General features: G+C 39.2%; 1 protein-coding gene across 1 annotated transcript in view; it reads right to left on the minus strand.

The window, feature by feature from the left end:
- The window catches only part of LOC138195285 (VPS10 domain-containing receptor SorCS3-like), a 44,840-nt gene extending 19,659 nt beyond the window's left edge, over positions 1-25,181 (minus strand). The window contains exons 1-7 of the mRNA XM_069144569.1: positions 24,368-25,181; positions 7,699-7,766; positions 3,816-3,915; positions 3,491-3,649; positions 3,239-3,312; positions 2,327-2,391; positions 1,557-1,675 (exon numbers count right to left, since the gene is read on the minus strand). Of these exons, the coding sequence (XP_069000670.1) occupies positions 1,557-1,675; positions 2,327-2,391; positions 3,239-3,312; positions 3,491-3,649; positions 3,816-3,915; positions 7,699-7,766; positions 24,368-25,063 (1,281 nt within the window). The 5' untranslated portion in view covers positions 25,064-25,181. The remainder of the gene's footprint in view (positions 1-1,556; positions 1,676-2,326; positions 2,392-3,238; positions 3,313-3,490; positions 3,650-3,815; positions 3,916-7,698; positions 7,767-24,367) is intronic.
- Between the last annotated feature and the right edge of the window lie 998 nt (positions 25,182-26,179).

Raw genomic sequence — 26,179 nt, forward strand, 5'->3', positions numbered from 1 at the left:
TGATCTATCTATCTGGATAAGAATCTAAGAATCTAAAGTGCACAGTAATGTATGCGAATTAACCACCATCCCAGATGTAACTGTGTTGTGAAATACGAGTACATGAAGCTGAAACATCTCCTGAAGGAGGCACCGTATAATAATTCTCAACGCATGAGCAACTTGATAAAACACTTACATAGTGTCAAAAGAAGACTGAAATTACAAGCACAACAGACATTATTGTCATTATCTCAATTAGTTTGAAGCTAAGAGTTACTGAAAATTGGGTTGGCTTTATCTACAGCGTGTCTTGAAGATCTTAATGCACTACTACTTTCCCATCCACTTACAGGCAGGCCAACACGACTTGATTGCTTATTTTCTAATCAACTAGAAGGATGGCATTTGTCCCCCAACACACTACATTAGGGCTCTAATGGAATAATCTATCGAAAATCAATGAGCTGCATTTTCCCAGGCCACATTTTTGAGGATGTTGCACTTGGCTGTTCTTTCTCTCCCAAGAGACTTTGGAGGTGTTGAAGACTGCTTATTTCGTTGTAGCCCAATCGATAACCTCATTACTCTTTGTCAAGTTAAATCCAACTGCCCCGAGCAATGAAAGTCACAAGAAAGTCATCTGTGCCGCCACAGCTCGGCACAGACACTCTCCGCGTGTCCAGTTATTTTCACCAGCATCTTCCTGATGTCTGCCTCTGCCTCGACGGTCAACCTCATCTCAGCTAAATGCAATTTGGGCAGTTTATTGAATCACCATTTCTGAATCACGCTGTGATAAAAAATTTTCATATACATTTTCATTCTTACATCGTAGCCATTCCAATCAAGTCTGTGGATTAAGTGTGTTGAAAGTGAAACTGGGTCACTGCTAAAGTATTTCTGCTGCAACATCATACCGCCATATCAAAAGATTAAATCTGTGGATAAATAAATTAAAAATGAACAGCAAACATTTAGGGGTGTTTATTCAAAATGGAAGCATGCGGCCCTGGAAAACTACTATCGTTCGATTTTTATTTGCCTGAAACTTAGTTGGAGTCAAACAGGGATGACCAAATGCATCACGCCTGACCAACTGCGAGAAAATTGCTTAGCTGTGAATAGAAATCAATGACAGTGGAGGGCATTTGAAAATTTAATTTCTGATAATGACCCTGACTGGAGCTGTCTAATTGGAGTCAAAGTCAGAGTGAATGGTAATAAGGACACCAACCTGTCTATTCACAGTTCCTTTGCCGTGTGCTCTCAGCGAGCAAACACATTTTTCAGGCATGAAGTATGTCTGTGCGGAAACTCAAACACTGAGCGTGCCTTGACATGAACGAGACAAAACATAATCAAAACACACATTGGGGCCAGTGGGGAACAGGTGTGTGAGGGAAAGCCATTATGTGGGTTTTGATGGAAAAGCATGAATTGGGTGCACAATGGAGCAAAATAAAAACAAAAAACCCAAGAAAAATCAAAGTTCATGGAGAAAGCAGCCTTTGCGTGAAAAGATGAAGACAACTGGTTTAGTTTAAGCAAGAAATGTAATCTATTACTATGCAAACCTGTGTGAAAACATATTCATCCTGCACAACTAGTGAGTTGGTGTCTACATATCCAGGGAAGAGGTACTGTCTGTTGCCTTCCGTGCATCGTTGGGCTCTGCACTTCACATACTGAGCACCTGTAAAGAGGCAAAAGGACACTGATCAGAAGGAAATTACAACCATTTACCTTCAAACAGCACTTTGTATGCACTGGAGCTGATATACAGTCTGTACTGCACATGCTAAATCCATTTAAAGTTCACTGCTCTGAAACAATTTTAAGGTTGGGTAATATTTAACCACTGGTACCCGTCAGTTGGCACTTTTTAAATCCAAATTAGCTGAAATTCAATACTAATACAGTCGGGGCTCCTGGAGTGTGTCACACGACAACAAAAAGTTCAGGATGTTACTGTGTGAGACAAGAAGGGTTTGTATGCTAATTCAGATCAAGAATTTCTCACCACAGGAGGAATATGAGTATCTTTTCCAATGCAGCTATCTCCTATAATTGCTTTGACAGAATATACCGCACTGTTTAGAAAAGGGGGAGCTGAGGTTTGCCTATGAAGCACAGGGGATAGATTAAGGAGAAGAAACATCTATCAGCCCACTAAAACTCTCCGTTTTTGTCAGGAGGCACCTATTCTGCTTTACTTGACTTCAGGGACCGATATGAACAGCAGAACAGGTCTCATCTTGCCCGTGACCTCGCTCTAAATGAGAGCCAAGGGGTCCTCAGGGTCTTGCTGCTTCTAGCTTGTAGCAGACTCGAGTGCAGCACTCACGGCCTTCCGCGATGTGGGTCTCGATGTGGACCACATCTGTTTCTTTGTCCAGCCCCATTACCGCCCTTTGAGAAAGCAGGAGAAGGAAAAAGATATAGAGGAGCAGAAAAAAAGGGGTTGGTGGGTAAGAGAAGGAAAAATTTGAAAAAGAGAGTGCTGAAGGTTGAGCTGCAGATGGACGTCCCTATTCTGAGAAAACCTATCACAATATGTTTTTATCTCCTGTAGATCAGTCAGCATAGAATCTGCACCACCAACGGCAATTAATCTCAATTCACCAAGGCATCAACAAAGGAAACAACAAGGGAGAGCGGGTGACAAAACATCCGCTATTCCCATAAATATCTACCATGGCAAATGTGTGTTGTTAAGAAATTGTTGGTGGCTGCAACATCATTTTGAAAAATAACTATCTGACACAATGTGCGTGAAGGAATAGTATTCAAAGGCACAAATAATGCATTGTTTCGGCTGTTGCAATATCCACGATACTCTTCTTATTTATCAGACATTTCAGTGTTCATGCATGTGGAGAGGATGTCCTCTAACCCATGCCCTTTCTTTCTGGGCTAAAAAATACACTTCGTTTGACACATACCATGACAAACAGGGATAAATGGGCTCACATCAATATTCACTGCCTTGTGCCCGCGCAGTTGAGATTACTAAATGACAGCGACAACAAAAACAGCATGTCATGTTTGTGCGATGAAAAAAGAAGCATAATATTCCTTCAGGTCTACGTGGCATGGATATAATCAGTTCTGTGCTTGACTGCCACGAGGAAGATCTGTTTTTGACAGGAGGTCACAGGATCCTTCTGACAGGATAGGGTCATGAACACTATCACCATGCAAATTAAGATCAATCACCAAGCAAAATAGTTAAAAAGTAGGATCCATATAATCATACCAGTAGAATCTGCCTGGCATCACGTTGTCGTGAACAAGCTGCCATTTCCTCCCAAAGTCCATTGAACTGTACAGCTGCAAGACAAAATGAGGCTGATCTTCGTCACTCTTAAAATTTTAGGAGGAAGAGCAACCACAGCTATCGTCGCATCCACAGCAGAATCACATAAAAACAAGAAATGTTAAGGGTTTCAGCATCATATATTATTTTATGTCTACTTAAAGATTTATTGTGGATTCACTCTGCGGTTACCTTGCTGTCATGACTGTAAGCCAACATCCAATTCTCCTGTGCAGGGTGGAAGAGCAGGCTCAGGATGTTGAAGTTAATGGTATGCTTTTCAAAGCTTGCCCCTTCATCTGAACTGATGAGAACAGCGCTCTCTACCTCTGGGTCGCTAAGCATCATTATCTAAAGTACAGAGGGCCCAGACGGGGGATATAGCATTAGAAGAGCGAAAGAGAGAGAGACAGAGATACCGTCATTTGCCAGCGATTTTAAGAGACTATAATTTGATATCAGGACTAAGCTTGTAAGAGATCAGACAGAGAGATAAAAGCACTGGGAAAATGCTGACCTTCTGTTTGTTGGTAGGACAGACATACAGGTAACTTAAAACTGTCCTTGAACCCACTTTGTTGTTGAGTTTGATGTAGGTGCTGCCGTAATCAGTGGATCTGGACACAAACAAAAAAACATTGCATGCTTGATGAAAAAAAAATCCATTAATGACACATCTAAAGCACCATGGCAGTGGTTTGGCATGTTTTAGCCCATTAACTGCAAATCACTTATTTTTTTACATGACTGCCTCTCCGGAGCATACCGTGTGTTTTTAGATCAATTTTCTACCATTCAGGCAGCCTTTTGCTTTAAAGGATGGAAAACAACTTGCGGAGACGAGCCACATGCTGATGTGTATTTGTTGTTCTTGTAAAGTATTGTGTTACGAAATGTACTGCACCAAAAATTGCCTGTCATTACTTTGTCAGTCTATCTACTATATGTGCTCAACTCATAAATGACCAAATGTGTAAAATAAGCAGTGGATGGCAGTTGAATAAAAAGCAGACCTTTTAAAAGGACTCAGTGGTGCACAAACGGACAGACAAAATAAATCACTGTTAACATAAAGCTTTGACCACAAGTGAGAAATATTTTGATTAGTTCCCATTTTTGTTTGCCAAAGCCTGCTGGAAGAAAATCACAAGATGTTGTAAGACACTAGTCTCATACTAATTTGCACATTGTGTATTTATATGAATAAAACAAATTTCAAATAAAAAATGAAGCAAAGCTAAACTCACCTGCCTCTATCAACTAGCTGTAACATTAGACAATCATTTTTCAAGCTGCTATCATAATATTAATATGCATCTAAATCTCCACTTGGTTTAAAAAGCCGTATACAAGTAGACTGAGACCTAAATATTGTCAATAAGCAGGATTCAGAAACTCACTTTTGTGTTTTGAGACAAAAAAAAAATACTTAAATAATTGCGTAAATAGTGATCTCCATGCACCTAATTCTGCTGTTGTAGCGAGCCTACCACTGAACTCAGCACATCAGGACGAGAAAAAAACTCACATTTTATAGATGTCATCTGTACGAAGTCACATCTCCGGGACACCAGATTATCATTACGGTATTTATACGACCACTGGAGGTCACTTAACATTAACTGCGGGTCGTTATAATTATAAGCTATTTGCACAAAATACCTCTGGGGTCTTTTTTTGGAGGAGGACAATCTCTCAATATCAGCTGATGAGGATGAAGCTGCAGTCAAAGAAGAGATTAATACATTTGCCTCAATGATTAGTTTGCCTATAACATGAAAGGGAGGTTACGTGTGCGACATCCTACGGTTTATTCCGGCAAGCAATTGGTGACAGTAACCCACCAAGAAACAGCAGACAAAGCGATGGAATACAACACTGTTAATCTATATCAGCATGGATGTAAACAACAATCGAGCTTTTGTACGATTTTTTTTTTTAAACAAAAAAAAAGCATTTTGGTGAGTAATACTGAATGTAAATACAGTATAATTGTGTTTACAAGGACATGCCTGGGGGTATTATTTAATTTAGGGAAATGTCACTTTAATGGTAATACAAGAGCACACAGAGGCTAATTTGAAGACGGGTGCTTGCTACTGCTTTAAAGCAAGCTCAAACTCTAATACTATTTGACAACCAGAAAGAAAATATGGATATCAAGAGAAGCACAAGTTTAACAGGTAGATTTGTGCATTAAAAAGATTGGCACATTAATAAGCCAGCTCCTTCTCACAGCAGCAATAATGCAGCTTTGACAAACACGTCATACATGTCAAGCAGAGTCTCTGCAAGTCTTTGAAAGCTGATTTTCATGCTACACTGACATGTAATGAAACCAATGGGTGCCTGCAAGGTAGGAAATCAATTTATGAAGTTCAGGTGTGCTTTGGAAAATACTCAGCAGTAATGTAAGTGTGTACAGTAAATGCAATTTACAGTTGCAGGGCTAAAACATCTAGCACAGCTATAGTACTTGAATATGACATCATTCTGAAAGATGAACACATTGTAAGCTTAAAGTATAGAAGGAATAACTGTCCTTTCATACGAGCAGATGATCGACGACTGAGGGAGGAATTTTAAAGGCATCCTTTCAAGTGCAGTGGTGAAACCCCTTTTCACATAGCTTTTTATGTAAATTAGAGCCAGAACGGCATTTTGTTCTCTCTGCTTTCAACAGATTTAGATATTTAGTTCTGTCGTCTTTCATTCAGTTTTATCTTCAGTAGGAAACACTTAAGTGTTGCATTCATTTGCTACAGTGCGACAACTCACTAAACAAGGTTTAATGTGAAATGTGTTGTAAAACAAATACAAAAAGAGAAAAATAAATGAAAGTAATTGACCCAGTTTTTGACCTTATTAATTAAATGACCTGTGTTTAAATAAAATAATGAATTCAAATCTGTCGCAACATGTAAAGACATTTCACAGAACTGTGCCTCATGACAAGGGTAGATGTGTTTGTCATTCCAATCTTCATATTTCTTCTTGCCACAAACAGCCAATCCACGCTCTCAGTTCTACCTGAGTGCCTCCAAATGTAATTTCACTGTATAATTGGATAGACACCCTGTGTCTGCTATCATTGTCTGTGCATTAACTTGAATTGTCCCATTTGCTGTTGACATTGTTTTCAAAGACTTTCCCCTAAACACATTTGTATCTGCGCTTAAGTACTCCCTTTCAATTGGCGTATCTGTCTTTGATTGTGGAGGTGGAAGAAAGCCTCTTAAACGATGTAATTACACTGCAAAGTTTCTTTAGCAGAAAAGGCAGTCATCTCAAAACACAAAGGGACTTGATGCGTGGCTAGATAGATTCTGCAAGTCACCCATTGATCTGCACACAGCGTTCTGCCACCAACAGAGGCCTGCAGCTGTAGTCATAAATCATTTAATGTGTTATCACAGAAATCATTTACTCCCTTTTTCTTTTCATAACATTCAAATCTCTGCTTTTCTAATGCCCATGCTAAGAGCCTTCGTGCGCCCCCTGAGGTACACTCTAATTTACTCGTGGTGCCATTGTTAAGCAGACACCTTGATGATGGAAGACCTCCTGTACACAATATGGGATTTCAAAATGTGTCAAGTCGGGTGTAAATCTTTGTGGTGCCTCTGGTGAAACAGATATTAATTTGAAACTCTATGCTTGGTGGACCGATGGTCTCTTTTTCACGTGCATTTCAGAATGAAATGAGTTCTCTGCAGGCTATGGGAGAGGTGAGAGAAAAGACATATCACAGGCTGGATTGGGCTCTATGGCCTAATCCTTAATGAATTCCATTCTTATTTATGACCTGACAGGGCACTGTAACTCACCTCTTAATACATACTGAATGAAATTACTACAGCTATATGCTAGCAATTGCATGTCAATTGCCTCTGAAACAAAAGGTTACAGACTGTAATCAATCAGAAACTCCATTAGAAAGTTTTTAGGTCAGAGAAAAAGCTCAACAAAAATTCCAAACAAAGAATCCCTGAGCCCAGTTTTCCTGTTTATCCATCAGCAATAGCCTTTCTGCAAAGTTTCTGCGCTGCCAGAAAATAGGTTGGGCCTTTCCTAAAAGATTGTTGCGGTGTTAGTTGTGTTATTTATGGGACTGCAGGAAGCCAAGAGGAGGATGCTTCAATTTGAACTACTTCAGAACGCTTTATTAAAACATACTTCATATTGGCTTCCAGTGCAACTTGATTGTTCATATCCTAGCAAGGGAGCACACTATAAATCATACTTACGGTATACAGCACTCTCTATGAATATATTATTCTTATTGTTTTTAGGGTTGTGTGTTTGCATTTTTATAAAATTCCTGCCATGATGTTATAACCTTTCTGTTTACGTTTGGAAGAGAAAAAATAGCAATGATTAAAACACAAGAAAGAACGTACCTCCAGAGTGAGCTCTCGGTAACAGCCCCCAAGTTGAAGTCATACAGCTTCGTCAAGATCAGGATCACCTATGACATAACAGCAACAGACATATTTAATTACATGCCAAGGTCTGCATTAAAAAGCTTTTGCATGAATGCTCATATTAACTGTCTACAACAAAGTGTCTGGTACATTTCTTTACTAACAATTATCAGCCTGATACGGTATGTTATCTCAATGACAAGTGATCCTCCTGTTGTCAGGAGATGTCAGTCTACTGTTGGCAGGATCTGGAAAAGAAATCCATGTGGGCTGTCAAGAGTTGTGTCTGTATCTCATGTGGAATGATACCTACATGACAGCAAAATCTGAACATAATTGTTCAGTGAACAATGAAAAGAAATTCATTCAATGGCTGCACTGCACCTCTCATCCCCTTTTTTCCTTTTTTGCTTCAGCCTCGCTTTTACCTTCAAAATCCTTAAGTAGTTGAGCTGCAAAAAATGCACCAGTAAATTTGGATCTCACACTCTAATGGTACATGCATGATATCACTTATTTCACTCATTGGACGACATCCAGTTCCACTTTGGGCTACTGCTTGTTGTCTGAGGATGGTTGGACAATGTGTTTCAGGGGAAACAAAAAATGGGGCCCATAAAAACCTGCCTAGCCACAGAGGGCAGAGTGAAATGGTGTGCAAACACATTATTGTCACTCGAATGGCATTATAAATGACTTCCCATGGGGATGCTCATAACTCAGGATAGAAAGAGGGGTAGGGTAGAGGGTTGAGGGCAGGGGCATGAAGGGAGGGAGGAGGATGGTAGATAATAACAATCAAGGAGCAGAAACATGACATAATATGCCAATTTTTTTTTTTTTTAAAGAATACCCTGAAAGATAGGCTAAAAGCTCAATTACAGTGAGTTTAAACACATTAACCTTTTGGGACCCATGGAACGAGTCATTAAACCGTGAAAAGCCATACAAGACTCGGAGGAACAAAGACACGCCTGTAAGTCTGCTTTGAAAATGTTAAAAACCCAATTGACCCACAATTTAGCCATCAAACGAGCACTGTGCATGGCTGGGACTATCTGCATTACAGGTTAATTAACCAATCACGCAGAGAGATAAGCATTTGCATAACTAAATGCACCATGTCTGCAAGGTCCAACGCTGGAGTCTGAATCAATTTGGAGTACAGACTTAGTTAAACGGCTGTGATGTTAGGCCTAATTGCCTGCTTTGAAAAATAGATAGGGGAGAAAAACTCAGCCAAACTGTTGATCGTTTGTCTCTTTAGTTCTCTTTCAGTAACAACAATGGCTCGGTGTCGTGCGACATTATAAATACTACGAGGTAAATTGAATCTGGAATTGATTTGATCAGTGTCAATCTAGAAGCACCTCATTCTTAACCATAGGGATTCAAATATCCAGCATGGCAAACTAATTGAGTGAACATTGAATAGATATTCACAGTTTTATGGGTTTAAATCACTCGTGCTATTTCGCATGTGAATTCTAATTTTAATGAAATGTTCACACATTCAGCTAAGGATGTTAAATAAACTAAAAAAAATTAAATAAATAAAAGCCCCAAATGACAAAACTTGATAACACAAAGCCTCTCAGCACCCCGAGCTGTAATTGCCATTAAGCTCTCCCTTAACTGTTTTCAATGTTTGTGTGTGTTTGGCTCATTAACAAAAGCTGACCCATTGAATTGGGTCAGTGAAGATCTACCTCGGGGACCAACAGACTAGTGAGGCAGATGACTGTTCGGATGATTTGTCCCTAAGTGGATACATCATGTGTACATCACTGGAGACTGTGTGTTCCCACATCCTAAACATTATTGATAAGCTGTGCATCTGTGGCTCAAGTCGATAGGGAGCAACTACTATGCAAATGCAGAGACCAGTAGGGTAGGCACATGACTTGCACACCGATGCGCGAGTTACACTGCTAGATCCCGACAAATGTAGCGGCATTAAACAAAAAATTTCTAAGAGTTTATGGTGCAGCCTTGCATTTATGTAAATACTGGGAACAAACAAACACAAAATGGCTTCCAGAATTATTTTAAGCCTTCTAGGTAAATACGACTCTCCATGCATATCATCGCTCACTTGCATACATGAAATTAAGTAAGGACCCTGGAAGGCCAAAAGCAGTGCATTTATTCATGTTTATGTTTTATTGATGTGAGCAAAGAGAGCTTTGCCCCGGGAAAGTCAACCAATCATTTTTCAGATTGGCTCTCACCCTCCGAGGAGTTTAGTCATCCTTTTATCCTAACATTCTATTCTTGTCGCTTTCTTTCCCTTCTTTGCTTCCTTTTTTCTTTCTTTCGTTCATTCACTCGGTCTCTCTTTCTTCCTTTTACAGGGAGCTCTCCAGATACCTTCTATCGCTGTGGGTTTTTTTCTTTTACATCCAGACTATTTCATGAGGTAAAGAAGAAGAAAAAAACTAAACATGAAAGGCATATCACAGTCAGGTGCTGTTTGGCCATGCAAAGATTTTGACTCTCTCAGATGCCTGAATAGACAGCCTCCATGGCAACAAAGGTTTCACAGGCATAATGTCACAGTGATATACTGTATCAGCTAAACGCGAATTCCTCTCCCGCGCGCAGATCGACACACTCCACTTGCACAGGCGTTCAGGCATGCAGCGTATGCAGCCACGGATACACACTGTTGGACCAAAATTATGTCTTTCCAAATTCCACATCGATAATTTTTTTTTTCTTTTTTTAAGAGAAATGCTCCAATTTATAGGTGCTTCAGTGGGACATAAGAGGCAGCTCAACACCATGTTGGTGGACACAGCTCGCAATTTAGGTATGAATCATCTCAGTGTACTGTACTGCAATATGTCTATTAATAAAATAAAATAACAGACTATTGCTGCACATCAGCAGAGTTATATTGTGCTTTCTAGCACCAAGCATCAAATGGAACCTCTTGCTTATTCATCCCCCAGTAATGCATCATTAAGACGGCACCCCTTAAATATTGCTTCTGTCTAATTGGGTAGTCAAGGGAAGAAAAGGATCCCTTACTCTAAACATCACACCTCCAGACTGTTGTCTTTTTTTTTTTTTTTTGCACAGAAGTAACACATCATGGAAATGAGTAACAATCTTTAGAAATGTGAGGAATTCTGCCACTTTTATGTTGATCTGGCACTGTTTTTGAACCTAACCAGAGGGGACAAGTGAAGGAGCTAAATTAATTTCCAAGGGACCCCCAGAGTTGATAGCAGTGAATGATGTTAGGGTCTTTGTAATAACACGACTAACGGCTGTTGCTCACAGAAGCATTGACACATATCTCTATTTTAGTTACCTTTAGTCCCTTAAAAGTTCATCACTAAAATGGTATACACATTTACATTCTCATGAATACACATAAGCTTTTGTATGTTGCACTGTAGGGTAAACACATGCATACAGAGAGACCAATCTCCTGGGAGGAACCCCTGTTTACTTAGCTCCTCTGAGTCGAACCACAACATCAAAATGTCTGACAACTCGTTGAAATGTGTCTACACCAATTAAATCTTCTCTGAAATATAAGCTTTCATGAGTTGATTTTTACCCAGATATGCTGCCTTTCTCTGACAGTTGTCTGGAGGTCAGTTTTGTTGACCTAAGCAGATTTCATAAAGGTAGGTAAAAGGTCAAAAGAAGTGATTGATTCAAACATAATCTGACAAGCCTCGAATGAGGTTGCTGTTTTCTTTGCTTTGGCAGTAGGTGTGCTGTAAGTGTCACTTTTGGGGTTTTACAAACTTCCAATTCAAGAAGGTAATATAAAACTGCAGTAAAGAAATGGCAGGCTAGGTTTGAAGCAATCAAGGAACAATGTTGCCATCACACCAGGGAGAAGTGATACATTATTTTTACCCTCTAAAATGCCCCACTACTTATCTTTTCAAGCAGCGTTAATTGATACTTTTATAATAGGGAGCTATATCAAGCTTTACAGCAAATTTCAATTTCAGCTAATAGTTTGAAATTCCAGCCTACAACTTCACAATCTGTTTAACTCTGAGCTTTTATAGGGATGTTTTTGTCAACAGCAGGAAACTGCTTACAGTAGAAACTTTTCAAAACCCTCCTGTACATGACCTTCTCAACACCAAACAGACACAGTTGGTAAATATCAGAGCATTTAGCATCAAAGAGTCAGATATGTGTGTTTTTTTCTGGAAAAGAAAAGAAAAATGATGCCAATGTATCATTACTGGCTAAAGTATATATATTCGGGCCTAAAAAAAAAATCTGTAACAAAGACGACTTGACGATATTCCTGTAAAACAGATCAAAGGCAAATAAATGAATCATCAAAATAAGGGATATAAAAATAAATGCTATTAAAAATGCTATAAAAATTGAATCTGTGATTTATTTGTCTTTATTCAAATGACAAAAGGATATGGAATTATTTCCAATATATGCATTGACCAACTTTTTTGTATTTTGTAGAGAAGCAGAGACATGTTTATTACTATAAATGTCTCATCTTTCCTTTTAATTATTCTTTTTTAATTGTTTGTGAACTGTGAATTTTTGCTAGTGGAATTTTGCCCTTTCTTGCCTGACACAAAACTTCAGCAGCTTGACAGTCTGTTTGTCTGATTCTCCTCTTCATGATGCACCAGTTGTTTTCAAAAGGAGACAAATCTGGATTGCAGTCAGGCCAGTCTAGAAAACATGCTCTGTCAGCTCACAGTTGTTAAAGTACAGTCTGGAAACCCCGTTAACATTCGGGTTTGCTTAGCCACTCTGAAGGGCGGACCAATCAGTGACAATTGGGATCCGATGAAATTAAAGTAGCTTCAGCAATGACAGCAGTGGCAGAGTTTCAGTGCACAACATACAGTATATGGTGGTCAATGCCGACTGGTTAAAGGCTCTTCCAATAGTTTTCAATTAACCGGAGGTATACGCTCAACAATAGGAAACAATCATCAATACAGCGTGGCCAAACCTACATATTCATGAGTTGAATTTCTGTCTGGTAATACCAGACTAGAAATATGTCTCATTTCTACACACTTTTGGACCACTTGAGATGAGTTCGGGCCCAGTTCATGACTGGTTGGCCCGTTCTATGCAGGAACTGATGTATGGCTTTTTCTTTGCGTATCAGAATTACAGAGAATTTTTTTTTTTGAACGGTTCGACAAATCTCTTGCACAAAGTCGGGCACAAAGTGGTGATACCCATCTTGCAAAGACTGAGCCTTTGGTGGATGCTCAATCATGCTGCTTAATGTGGAATGTTTCAAAATGGTGCAGCTTGAGTATTCTTTAAACTTTTCGCTCTTATTTTGTCCATGTCACAGCTTTTTTGTTTTTTGTTTGCAGGCATTCAATTAAAAATTTTGTTTATATTTACAAAACAAGATTAGATTGGTTAGTGAATACATACTATTTTCTTAGTACTTTTGTTATTCAAATAAAGGTTCAACAATAATTAATAACCCAACTTTTATGGAAAGGGAGTTTGTAATTTCATTCCTAATTCCCACACTTTCATACCTGACTCAGAGTAGATTGCCCGAAAAATGTACTCTCTACCATTACTGTTTTAAATAAAAAGCAGAGGAAGTGGTCTGAGAGAGGAAGTGAAGTGAAAAACGAACACAGCGAGAAGAGCCAAGTCTACCCAATAATGCTGATCCACAGAGACCCCTTAATGCATCCTGGCTATTATCAAACACCAAAGGCCGGCATATCAATGTGAGAAGAGCAAACTGCGGTTCCATTGTTCACCTCACTACACTGCATTTCACTCGCCTGTTCACGAAGATGCAATCCCTAAGACACAAAATAAAAGCAGTTTCATTTGTTGTTAAACTCATTACATTCTCAACTTCATTAACAGAGGGAAGACAGAAGCCAAGGGCAAGGAATAGTCATTTGAGTAATTTGACAAACACAGTTCTTTCTTTAAGTCAACTGTCTAATTAATGTCCTCATACCCACACTGAGAACATTTCAGGTCGGTTGTGACAATCACTTTTGTTTTCATCTCTTGTGCTATGAGGGGAAAGATCAGCATCCAAGCACAAGCAAAAAATGATTGTTTTGTGTCCTTTGTGGAGTCGAGTGGGAATTAAAAATACAGGCTTGAAATCTTGTAATAGAGATGGTAATCTATCTATCGAAATAAGATCAACACTTAACAACGCCAGTGTCACAACATATCCAACATGCTAGTAATAAATTGTTATTCCTTTTTTTTTTTCTTATAAGAACATTAATATATTCATGCATCCATTAGAAATTATGTGATGCAAACACCTGCAGAGAAAAGAAATACAGTATTGGTTGAAAATTTGCATAAATGTCTTTAAGGCTTGACAGCAGCGAGGGCAAAATCAAGATGCACTGCAAGTGGGTGGAGGGAGAAAAAACACAACATCTTGATTGTGGCTATGTGAGGACATCAACAAAGTAGAGCACTTAGTAGAGAGACAAATGTCTTTTAAGAGAAATGGTGCGGTCGAAGAGAGGCCTGACTCTGTCCTCATCTTATCTGAGGACCAAATTGATTGTTTGTACATTTGTGGGTGAAAACATACTCTGGGGGATGCTGCTTTCATCAAGTAAACCCCAGCGAAATGTCCCTTGTGCATTAGTCTGCTGTCTCTATGTTTGCTTATCCACCCCACTTCTGAGCTTTGGTCATATAACCGTAATGCTTCAAGCTTGAGAGGTTTCACCAATCAATTCAGTCCATTATGGAGAGGGGAAATTAATGAAATGGGTTACATAAAAAAAGAGTTTCGCTCCAAATACAGCTCTATTCTAAAGAAGATGTTGTGCTTCTTTCCTGCTAAAAACAACACACAATAAACTACTGTTTGCCCTTTGTTGGATAAACGATTGTGATTTGTCTCTGCTTCATGTTGTTGAAGAAAATTCGGGGTAAAAAGTCAACGAGATACATTTAATAGACTACATATCGAAATATGAACTGCACTTGGTTCCTTTTCTTCCGCCTTTTAATGTTGTCATGCCATGGCGCATAACAGTTTGCACTAAAAAGGTGGAAAATGAGGAACGCAGCATTCAAGGACAAATCTGATGGCAATTTCAGAAGTCATTTAAATGTTTTGACACATCTGACAAAGTTTTAGTTACGTCCTGTGCAATTTAAAATTAATTTGTTGCATTGTAAGTGGCATTGAGAGCCAGAAAATGCAACATTATTTCTCCTCACAAGCTTTTTTGTTCTGTGCCTCTCTGGTTTGCTAGAGTATGCAGAGTGGAGTTCAGAGGTTGGAGGTGCAGTAGCATGACTACAATACATTTACTTGTGTTGGTGCGTTATCCTGTAATTCACTGAGCAACAGATTACAATCAAAACTGGAAATGTACAAAGGAGAGACATGATAATATAAAATCAATATATTAAAAAAAGAACAGTTTTTTAAAGTTTGAACACTAATTTGCATTTTGGAGAAGTTTGTGCAATGTAAGACCATTCAGACATTTCTTCTAGTCTCTCTGTTCCTTCACAGCTTTGGCTCCTAATGGCTCGGCTTCTGCCCGGGGGGGTCTGAGCTGGAGCCAAAGGCAGTAGTGAGTCCAATTTGAGATTTTGGAAGAGAAAAGCCCTCCACCTAAAATGACCCCCTTCACTGCCAAAAGTGCTGAAAGACTCAGATCATGAGCTATATGTGTCCCACATAACTTTGTTTTGTCTGTCTTCCCCTGTTATGTATTTGTATTATTCATGATGCATGGATGCAGAGACTGGGAATTTGGGGTTCAGTTAACATCATTGAGTTTTTATTTCCTGTAGAAATGTAATTTCTAATCGAAGTGGCAAGTTTTGCCAGTTGTGTTTTGAGGGAAATATAACTGCTGCTAGGATTATGTTTGGTAGGAATGGGTTTTTTTTTTGTTAGTTTTTTTTTTTTTTTTACCAGAAAACAAAATGCTACGTTGTCATACCAAACTGAAGTGATAAGGAGTGGCTGTCAGTGCTTTTCTTCCCAGTTGTGGTACTTTTATTTGATTGGGCAGGTACATTTTGTTTTGAGTGTCTTGTGCTAATTTTGGACTATTTTCTGTACCATTTAGGTGGATTACCCTGTCAAAAAGATGTAGATACAGTCAAGTGAAGAGGCCCCTATTACTATCCATGTAGAATGGCAGGTAACTAAGTTCAGTGGGTTCGACAATGGTCAACCAAATGATATGTCATTTCAGATTAATACAATGAAGTTGAAAATTTGGTAAGAAAGCCACAGCTTTGTGATAAGAAGCCTAAAACCTTCCATCTGTTTATATGTGACAACATATTGAATTTTAATCTATTGTTATCCAAGAGATTTAGTAAAGATAATTGTCATTGGTTTTGGATGAAGTATACCGGTAAAACAGACCAACCAAGAGCTTTTTTTTTTTTTTTTTTTTTTTTTTTTTTTAATTTTTTTTTTTTTTTTTTTTTAATGAATTTTGCATTTATATTCAGCCATCAGAGCATAGCAGTTAAGAGATGTCTGAATCTTCCCCAACACTGAAAAAAAATTATTACCATGAAAAATGTTTAGTCTTGTCTTGCAACACTGGTGGACATTCAAAGTACAGGTATTTGACATCAGAGACTGGGGTTTGTGAGCTTGGCTCCAAAAGAGTATTGCTCACAGCCTCAGTTTTCACTGTGATTATAGTCTGGACACCCCGTTTGCATTACCGTTCACTCAGCAACTCTGAGGGGCGGACTTTTTAATGTAGTTGCAGTGGTGGTGGAGTTTCAGCTGCTCCAATAGTTTCAAAATTAACCCGAGGTCTACACCCAGTAGGATGCAACGACTGCAAATGATTTCCTATGGAGCGTCAATTATTCATGCAGTGAATTTGGTTAGGGTTTGTATCTTCAAGTTCCACATGTAGTTTGGACAGTAAAAAATACTTCGGTTAAGGTGAGTGGGAGAATAAGATTTCTGCTAAATGCTTCAAGTAACTGGTGCCTTTTTCAAAATGTAAGAACCCCATCTCTCCATAACAATAAACAAAGCCTGGCGAGTACATAAACCATAAAAGGCTTTTAGCATGCTTTGGTTGCTACAAGCAGATATTTTGTTGTACAGTCCAATATTGTGGAAAAACGGGAGAAATATATGGCGGCCCTGAGAGCTCTCTGCATGCAAATGTACAAAAAACCAAGCAAATTACAAAAACGTCTTCAATTTGAAAACACATTTAGAGAAGGTGCTGCAAATTCAGAAAACTCAACCCATTACAGAAAACACAATGGAAGTGTTTCCAAAGGACACTTAAGGAACAAACATCTGGAAAATATACCAGAAACACATATTTTATTTTAGCTCATGTTCTAACACCACTGATGGATAGCACACCTCAACACCGTCATAAACACAAACCATAGCAACAAGCATGCCGAGACATGTTTTTCACTTTTAAGTGTCCTTTGGAAACATTTTTGTTGTGTTGTGCATATTTGCAGAACATTTTCTAAATTCTGTGCTTGTTGTCATCTTGATAAAGACTTTTTCTTTGTTTGTGTTTTGTCTATTTCCATGTATTTTCTTAAGCTGCAGAGCCCTGAGCTCCCAGGGCTACCGTAGAAATGCATAATCAGTGTATTTCATTTTGAAGGTACAGCACGTTCAGTGTCAGCATTTTGTGATGTGTGGGAAATTATGTTTCCTCATTCTGGTGATAAAAACATAATCTAGGCAACATCTTTCTATCAAAACATACTTTTGATCCTACATTTTTCGTAAATAAACATAATTCCAAGAAGGCATGGTTGATAATGTGACCCAGAGTGGGAAAATATTGTCTTTTTGATAAGTATGTTGGCTTTAATTGATGTTCATTGAATAATGGATGTTATACCTGCATGGTATATGATGTGACTTTTGAGCTATTTGTTTGTTTGCCTTGGTCTTTGTTTACTTGCTTGTTGAAAAGTGTTGATAATAAAGCATCAAACACCACTTTTCAAACATTCATTTCAAAGATCGGCTGTCCATACCATCCTAATGGCTGAGATATCAACTCTTTGTTTATAGAACATCTCCATATCAGAAAAGAGACATGATTGTACAACAGTAGGCAACAAAAGCACAATCAAACATGATGAAATTTCAATTATGTCTTTGATAAAATTTTAACCTTTGAAAAAAAAATAGGTATGGCAAAGAAGGACAGAAATGAATGGGAATATAATCAAAGATGGTCATTTAAACATTCTGAACAGCAAGTTTAACTACCAGAGAGCTTCAAGCAGAAAATCACAGCATGAAATCAGTAATTAAAGGCTATTTGCCTCAGCCTGAGAGGATGTATGAAATGGTAACTCGAGTGACGCTGGAGTACAATTCGATTTTATTTTGTTGTTCAAAAGATTTATACTCTCCTGACGATCATAAATGATGACAATTCAAAAGTGTTACAATACAATCAGTGACTCATGTAAATGACGTGTAGGTTCTGTCAAGTCTTGCCGGTGCAAAGATTCTGATTAATATTTTGCCATAATTTTGATCCATATTCATATGCTCATTTATATGGCCTGATTCTGACTATAACTCAACATTTTTTTTTTTCCAAAGCAAAAGCAACCAGTCATTTTAAAATATTTTTTCCAGCACACCCATTGAGTGAGCATTGTATTTGTTTTAAATGTGCCATTTTGTGTTTGGAAGTTCTTCATCATTTCCATTGATTGCACAGATTGTAGTGCTTTAGTTTGGGGTCTTTTGTATCTCGCTTGATATGATGAAAACCATTTCCTCGTGCAACTAATACATTCCTGTCACTGTAAACTGCAAAGTCAAACCATTATCTAAGCTGACTGCCACCTGAGCAATCCTAGTCATCTTTAAACATGATAGTAGCTGCTGTGTTGCTTCAGGCAATGTGCTGCTTCAAGGCTCACTGAATCTCTACACAATGTTACAGAAGCAGGGTCACCTGGTTTGCCCAATATTAGGAGTGATGAAACTAAAGACAAAATCAGCAGTGACCTTTAGATATAAAAACTTTTTTCATAAAGCGGCACAGTTTGTGTCTCTACGATGATTAATATAGTTGCCTCCCAATTTGACTTTCAATTTTATGATTTTCCCAATCAGAAAGCGCATAAATTTGTTTTCATAACCTAATCACAACTATAGTATGTGTCTAACTCACTGTGACACTTATTAAACTAATTAAGCACATGCAAACCTGTCAAATATGATTCTGCACCCGCTTCGTCTCTTTGATTAACAATAAAACATAAAAGTGTGTACTACATGTGTGTGAAGGTTTTAAACAGTGAGAGAGAGAGAGAGAGAGAGAGAGAGAGAGAGAGAGAGAGAGAGAGAGAGAGAGAGAGAAGAGAGAGAGAGAGAGAGAGAGAGAGAGAACAACTGACAGGGAAGCAGAAAGAAATCAAGCGATGACAGTGTGTCTGAACATACAAGTGATGGCAAGCCTTTATTTGCTGCTTAAAATGCACTTTGTGAGGCAAAACTAAACTCTAAGTGCTGAGAAGTGCTGAGAGGATATGTTGATGTGATGCATTATGGTCCCTGAGCACAAATGATTCATGACAAAAAAAAGGGGGCACACATGCATGTCATTTGAGAAGTAAAAACTGGGATTTCACTGAATTATTGCTACAGAGAGGGTGAAACTGGTATCCTGTGTGCCAATAAATAATACCACAGCAAAAAGAAAGTAACGAGGGGAAATACTGCCTTTTTCTCCACATGTTTAAAAAATGCCCTTCCAGTCCCTGATGAATAGTTTTCTTTAGCAACTACCAATCTACTTGTAACACATCAGGGCCAAGCTCCGAATGTAGCCTTAGACATAGCTGCAGGGATAGGTACTGATAAGTACTGTAAATATGTATGAGATAACTTTTGTGACACTTCAACAGTCACGCCAGACACATGAAATGAATTTGATCTTACGTCCATCTAAGAATAGCAAGACATTATTGTGGAGCGTTACCGTGCCAACATCAATGTTAGCACGTTAGTCTTGCAAATTGTCGGAGCTGCTTCGGATCAGATTGCTGATATTCATCTCGGCTGCCTGGGAGCACCCCACAAGCCTTGGCATTTTCTAAATACTCTGACCGGGTCATCCGGCCATAACTATCTGGCCACTAGCAATGTCTCTCGTGTTTACGGCGGCCAATTTCTTACACATCCAACACACTTATGACAAAAACCAACAGTTCCCTTAACGTCAAATACATCCTCTATTATTGCTACAAGATAATCAATGTTTTTGCTTTATCATTGAACACGAGGTTTGGCTCGTTGGTGTTACAGTATGTGGGCATCACTGTTGCTCTGATTATGACTGTGTTTGTGGCTACTGGCTGTTTTCATTCGCAAGACTGTGTTTTTAATACGTGTGAACTGACGTGGTTGGCTGAGCGTAGTGATGAAGCCATCCCTGAACTTTTCATATCTGATAAAAGTAGCAGGTTCAAATACTGGTGGGAATATCTGGCTTTGCAACGCTGTCTTGATCAATGTTACAGTACTATGTCTGTCGCAGTCTCAGCCATAGCCATAGCAATACGTGTGCCATTACTCGCCAGTGTTACTATGCTGAGAGAGTTATAGTAGATAGCTCGACTTGGCTCTAATTAACATTATTTATAATTTCCATCCATACAGCAATCTGTAGTAAAGGCTGAGGATCCTGTGACAGCAATACGAGTCAAACAACAGTTAACACATAACTGTGTCACATGAAAATAACATATCACAATAGCTGGGAAGAATGGATACAACCACAGCAAATGGTGCACCCACTTGTGCAGTGGTCACACCCGCTGGCTATGTCTACAGCTAGCCTTCCCTCCCCTTACGCAGCACAAAGAACTGATGCTGTTTCTATCAGCATCTTACAGTCACATCAGCGGAGAGGGCAACCCTAGAGGCTCGAGACGGGCTGGATTAATGAACAGATGTGTGGTGCTGACACCCCAAGGGACACGCAGGTAGGGGATGAAAATGGCTGGCAGTAAAAAAAATATATATATATTTTTGTTCTCCATTGGCAACAACTTTAAAATCCACATTCATTAAAACAAATCAGGAAGCTAACTGATCATCATGTGAATACGAAATTAAAAATTAAAAGAAATTAATCATTCTCAAATACTGAGGTGAGTCAGAACTATCTAACGTGTGCCAGTGGAGGGAAATAATTTGTACTCGATTGAGAGAATGAACCGTTTTGGCTTTTATTAAACATAGTATGGATCAAAATTCCCTTAGCAAGCAACCTGAGAGATGGAGGATGATTAAAAGTGCATGGATTAAAAGCTTTAGAGTGTCACATATTAGCCCCTTTCACTGAGCATCAAGTGATTTTTTTATTTTTTTATTAGAGGCATCTTCCTCCAAATTATGACTGTAGAAGCAACAGACCAGAACATGAAAGAGAAATGTGGGAAATTATCATAAAAACAAAAACACATTGAAACTTTTCCTTTTGTTGTATCCGAACACCACAACAGTGGCAGCTTTTTTTTTTAATGCACTTTTCATCATCCTGTAACAGCGCCAAACTCTGGTCAAACGCCTCTGTGAATTGGGAACCCATTCCATTTGATTTTATGGATCAAGGAGTTTCTGTGCAACCAGCTCTGACATGTTAAATGGAATGGCTGTCTATCTAATGAACCGCTTTTAAACACAGGTGTCCCCCAGGGCCATGCCATTTCCTCTTTTTTATTGTCTGTTTATACCAATGAGATTATGTGCAACAATAACGGCCTCATTCTGATTAAGCATGCGGACAACACGGCTCCGGAGGCCTGTCTGATTCCCAGTCAGTAGCAGCAAAAAACGACGATGTTACAGAACTGACAGATTGGTTTGACTCTCGCCACCTCAGAAGAAATAACAACAACAACAACAACAACAACAACAACAAAAAGATTTTCTCAGGGTCCAAGGAGAACTGGCCTTATCGATGGCTGGCCAAGAGTCTAATAGCAGGCGAATGAAGACGACCAGTCCTTCATTCTCATTGTATTTGGACATTAGTTACACCTCTACATTTCTGCAGCAGAAGCTCAGGGGAGGTGTAGTCAATAAAGATGCTCATTAATGTCCTCAGCTTCAGCACACTGTCCTAGTTTGGTCAGCTGTCTGCGAGGAGCTTGTAAAAATGGTCAATCAGGAGCCTAAAATCATTTGGCTGCCAATAACTCCCTGATCACCAGTTGGCTTGCACACCAAGACTTTTGCCTTTAGGGGGGTGCGAAGGGTGGGCTCAACCTCCCTTGACAATAGGATGTACTGCAATAGCAGTTTTAAAAAGATTACCAACATAGTCATATTCAGGACTTAACATCCATGTGGGGCAAAAAAAAAAAACAACTTAAATATTGATTTGCCATCCAGGACATCCCCAGCCAAGTGTATTTCTTAGTATTTTTCATTAGTTCATTTTCTATATATTTATATTTATAGCACACATCTTTAAAAATCATGAATTTTTCCATCGCCCTCTCTATTCACATTCAGGACATATTTAAGGAGTAAGAAACATGCACAGCCAATCGTTACTACATGTAGTTAAGAAGCATGAATTTAAAAGGGAATTTGTGCAGTATATGTTTTATTCCCATGGTCGAGTCCAATCAATGTTATCTCTTTTAAAGTCAGAGACCAGAGAGCTATGACTCCAGGCTTTGATGTCTCAGACAATCACAGAAATCGAATAATAGTTGGCAGACTGATTTGTGGACAGATTTGAGGTTTTGTACGATGAAATTCTTGATCAAATCTGAACTCTGGAGTTCCCTCGCTGGCGCTTGCACCATCACCTTCTACATCTTTTTCATTTCACTCCCTGTGGGATTTTACATCTTGGCCCGATCACAGGCAAAGTCTTGGAGTGAATATTTGATAGAATTACCCTAGACCACAGGAATGAAGTAATTTTCCTTCAAATGTCCCTTTAAGATTGGATTTATTATCAGTCATTTACATCTAATATAGCCAGAGCTCTAACATCTAGCCATAAAATGCCATCAATTTAAGCTCTGCAGTTTCAGTCGTACTTTTGGGACCACAGACGGGAGTTCAGACTGTATAAATCTCAAATGTTGACTGGCTGCAGTGACAAGCCCATCAGTGGTGATGCAGTGAACAGTGTCCTGCAGTACAAAGGGCCCATCGTTGGTGAAGACATCTCAAAGCAACAACATATTTCACGACGCATCCCACAAATCAGATTTTATTAGGCATCTCTCTGGACTGTCCTCAAATGATGCATCAACATGGCCTGAGCTTGTGGTGCCTCTAACATTATGAAATACACCACAAAAGAGAAGAAGTGGCAGATAATAAAATGCAATTAGAGATGAATTATTAATTGTATCTACCCAGTGAAATAAATCTGTATTCCTGGATAATGTAGGAATATTTGCAGTTTTTCTGGGACAGAGAAATCTTAACATGTGGTCCCAGACTAATGTTTCTGCCACACACCCTTTTGCCCAGCAAACCAAGGTGATCTAAATTACCTGAAGTAAAAATGCAGAGCAGTTCACTTCTTTTGTACAAGCCTGTTTGTAGTTGTAAGATCTTTGAGCCTGATAAATGCAGGTGCTCACAAACACTTTTGCATGCTGTATATGTAAAGTGGGAGATAAAATCTCCATGCTTTGTCTTTGTGATGGTAAAATTGCGTGCAACCACAATGTGTGTGTGTGCGTGTGTGTGTGTGTGTGTGTGTGTGTGTGTGTGTGTGTGTGTGTGTGTGTGTGTGTGCATGCAGCCTTGATGTGGGTAGGTGTGTGTCTGTCTGTGACGGTGAATGTGTGTCCATGTGTTTGTGGTGGGGGGGGGGATATGGATGATTATTGCAATGACTTGCGATCCATTTAAGTTGTGTACATTCCCATTAAGCTGTTTTGAAGTGTAAAGCTTGTAATCTTAACAACAAACGTGCTGCACTAGTGTATTCATGCAGGCAATTTGGATGTGTGAGTTAAATGTCAGTGACAATGGCAAGTTTAATTTGCCCAAAGGTCAGACAGTGTTTCATCAGCGTCACATTAAGGGAGGTTGGACACAATCCTTTTTAATTGTACCTACTACACCATCCTGAGAGACATTACTTGATTATTTCATAAATAATTAATGTGTTGTGATTGCTGCCAAAACGCCTGTACTTCCCCTCAGCTCGGTGTCACATCGAATTTACATGAACTGTTCATTTAAACTTCAGGTGACAAAGACTTTGTTGAAATAACGGATTCGACTCTAGTTTAAAAAATAAAAAAAAACGTGAGGGAATCCTGGATGTGACTGTGCACTTGTCACATCCACCAGGCATCCACGCAAACAGGCGCGCAATGCGCATACACTCATAATGTCCATGTATAGGCAATAACAGAAAACATAAGCATAAATGTAATAAGAGCAAATGCATTGTTCAGTTCAAGCCACTGTTCCACTGAAATAATGTATTTCTAAGGATGAATTCCCTTCGTGCGCACTGAGGTAGCTGTGCGTAAAAATGTGACATTAATGTAAATCTGTTAAAATGTTCAAAATTAGCATTTCAAGTAGAAAAATGTTTGAATGTAATTAGTGTGAGGGGCATTTTCGTGGTCTCTAAAACCTTAATGATTTTATAAAACTGAAACTCACGCTGCTGTTGTGCCCGGACCAGTACACCATCGCTTGGTTGTGTGCCGAGTCTCCCGACAAAGCAAAAGTAGAAGTGTCCAGGTGAGGCTCACTTTGCTTCGGGTTTGACCCTCTGGCTTCCTCCCCGGTACGCCGGTATTCGGCTCTGGTGTTGGAAACACCTTGAACAGTCTCCACAAACCTCTCTCTTGACTGCGCTTCTCCACTTATACTCCTGTCCACGTTTTCGCTGTGTGTTGCAACCACACTCCTTTTTGCTTTCTTTCCTCTGACAGAAAATGTGTCTTCTAACATCATATTCGCTGTAGCTCGCCCCTGGTTGTCCTCGAAAATGTTACCATACTTTTTATCAGGTATTTGGACACCGCTGTGATAGTTTGGTTTGATGCCGATCGGTGCCTCATTTCCACTCTGTGTTGCATTGTCCACTTGCTGGCCATTGTTCGGTTTCGAAGGACCGAGTGCTTCCGTTTCAAAAGCGCTAAAAACTTTAGTGCTATTTTCCACTTTGAGTGAGACTTTGATCTCCGTTGATTTTCTGGTTGCACGTGTCTCCAGTGGCGTTACCTCCAGGCGATAAAATCTGTCGATTGTTCTTGAAAAAGTTATTTCCGCTTGAGCCACAAACTTAGGGTGAAAAGGGTAGAGCAACACAAAAGCCAAAAGAGAAAAACTCCAAAATGCCCAAAGTCCCATTGTGTGCTTCCAAATCTGATAGTCTACAAGTGGGGAGAAAATATGGAGCGACAGAGCAGTTCAACTTCTAAAATATTCAAGGGATCATCTTTACGAGCAAGAAGCCATTCAGCAGAACCGCTCACGTCCAGGAATTTGTCAAAGTGACGGACCAGTTGGGGAGGCGCTGCGCATCAGGCAAACGCACCGACGGAGAGTGACTGCAGGAACGGTTCGAGCTCATTGTTCATGAGGACGTTCGCTTTAAAATGCTGAAATAATTTTGAAAATATTACACGATTTTGTTTTTGTCAGGGACAACGGAGGTTTTATTCAGTAACATCTTAGACTGTTTATGTAAACCTATAAAACCTATCCAAACCAGTGCTTGATTGACTCTGAAGCCGTTGACAGCCAAATTAATTTGGGCTTTTCAGAGCAGTGTTCACTGTCTGGCAAAAAAAAATTTGACACTGAAACGACAGCAAAAACATCATTTGCTTGCATCAATCAACATCGGATTCACCTGTCAACTGTGCGAGCGCGTGCGCATGTGAGACTACATTTGGGGGATATTCAGTTGGACCTCCTGATAAAGATTTACGGCTGATACCATTTTAAGGTGGAGTGGTGCAGGAGTATTCTACCTGTATTTCTGGTGATTTTTTTTTCTTTAATTAGACCACTAACAATGTGCCTCAGGCCTATTACTGCACAGCAACCCAGGAAACAAAAGCAGCTTTGAAGTCAAACTATGATATGTTTGGCATCATCGTCATGAAGTGAGCTGCCACAGAGGCAACAAGCCTCCAACAACTCTCTTTTAATCTTGACACCTTCGCATTTTGTATTATACATTCATTTTTATAGTGCACATTTGAAAAAATTGAGCTTCCTCCAAATCAATATGCTATTTCAAAGGTATTAGTCTCAATTAGTGGAGCCAATGAATCCTGAAAGGCAATTCTTACTTCCTGCTGACAGAGCTGTCTGTCAGTTGTTGCGGAAATTGTATGTCAGAGCTGGGGAGGAAAAGCCTTATTTTTGGACTTGAAAAAGTTATTAGGATACATGGCGATAAGGAGGTAAAACATACATTTGCATCATCTGCCAGACAGCTGCCCAAGGGAGAGCCAC

Source organism: Embiotoca jacksoni, unplaced genomic scaffold (genome assembly GCF_022577435.1).
Source record: "Embiotoca jacksoni isolate LCO1_2020_lvr unplaced genomic scaffold, fEmbJac1.0.p SCAF_12, whole genome shotgun sequence".
NCBI classification, from domain to species: Eukaryota; Metazoa; Chordata; class Actinopteri; family Embiotocidae; genus Embiotoca; species Embiotoca jacksoni.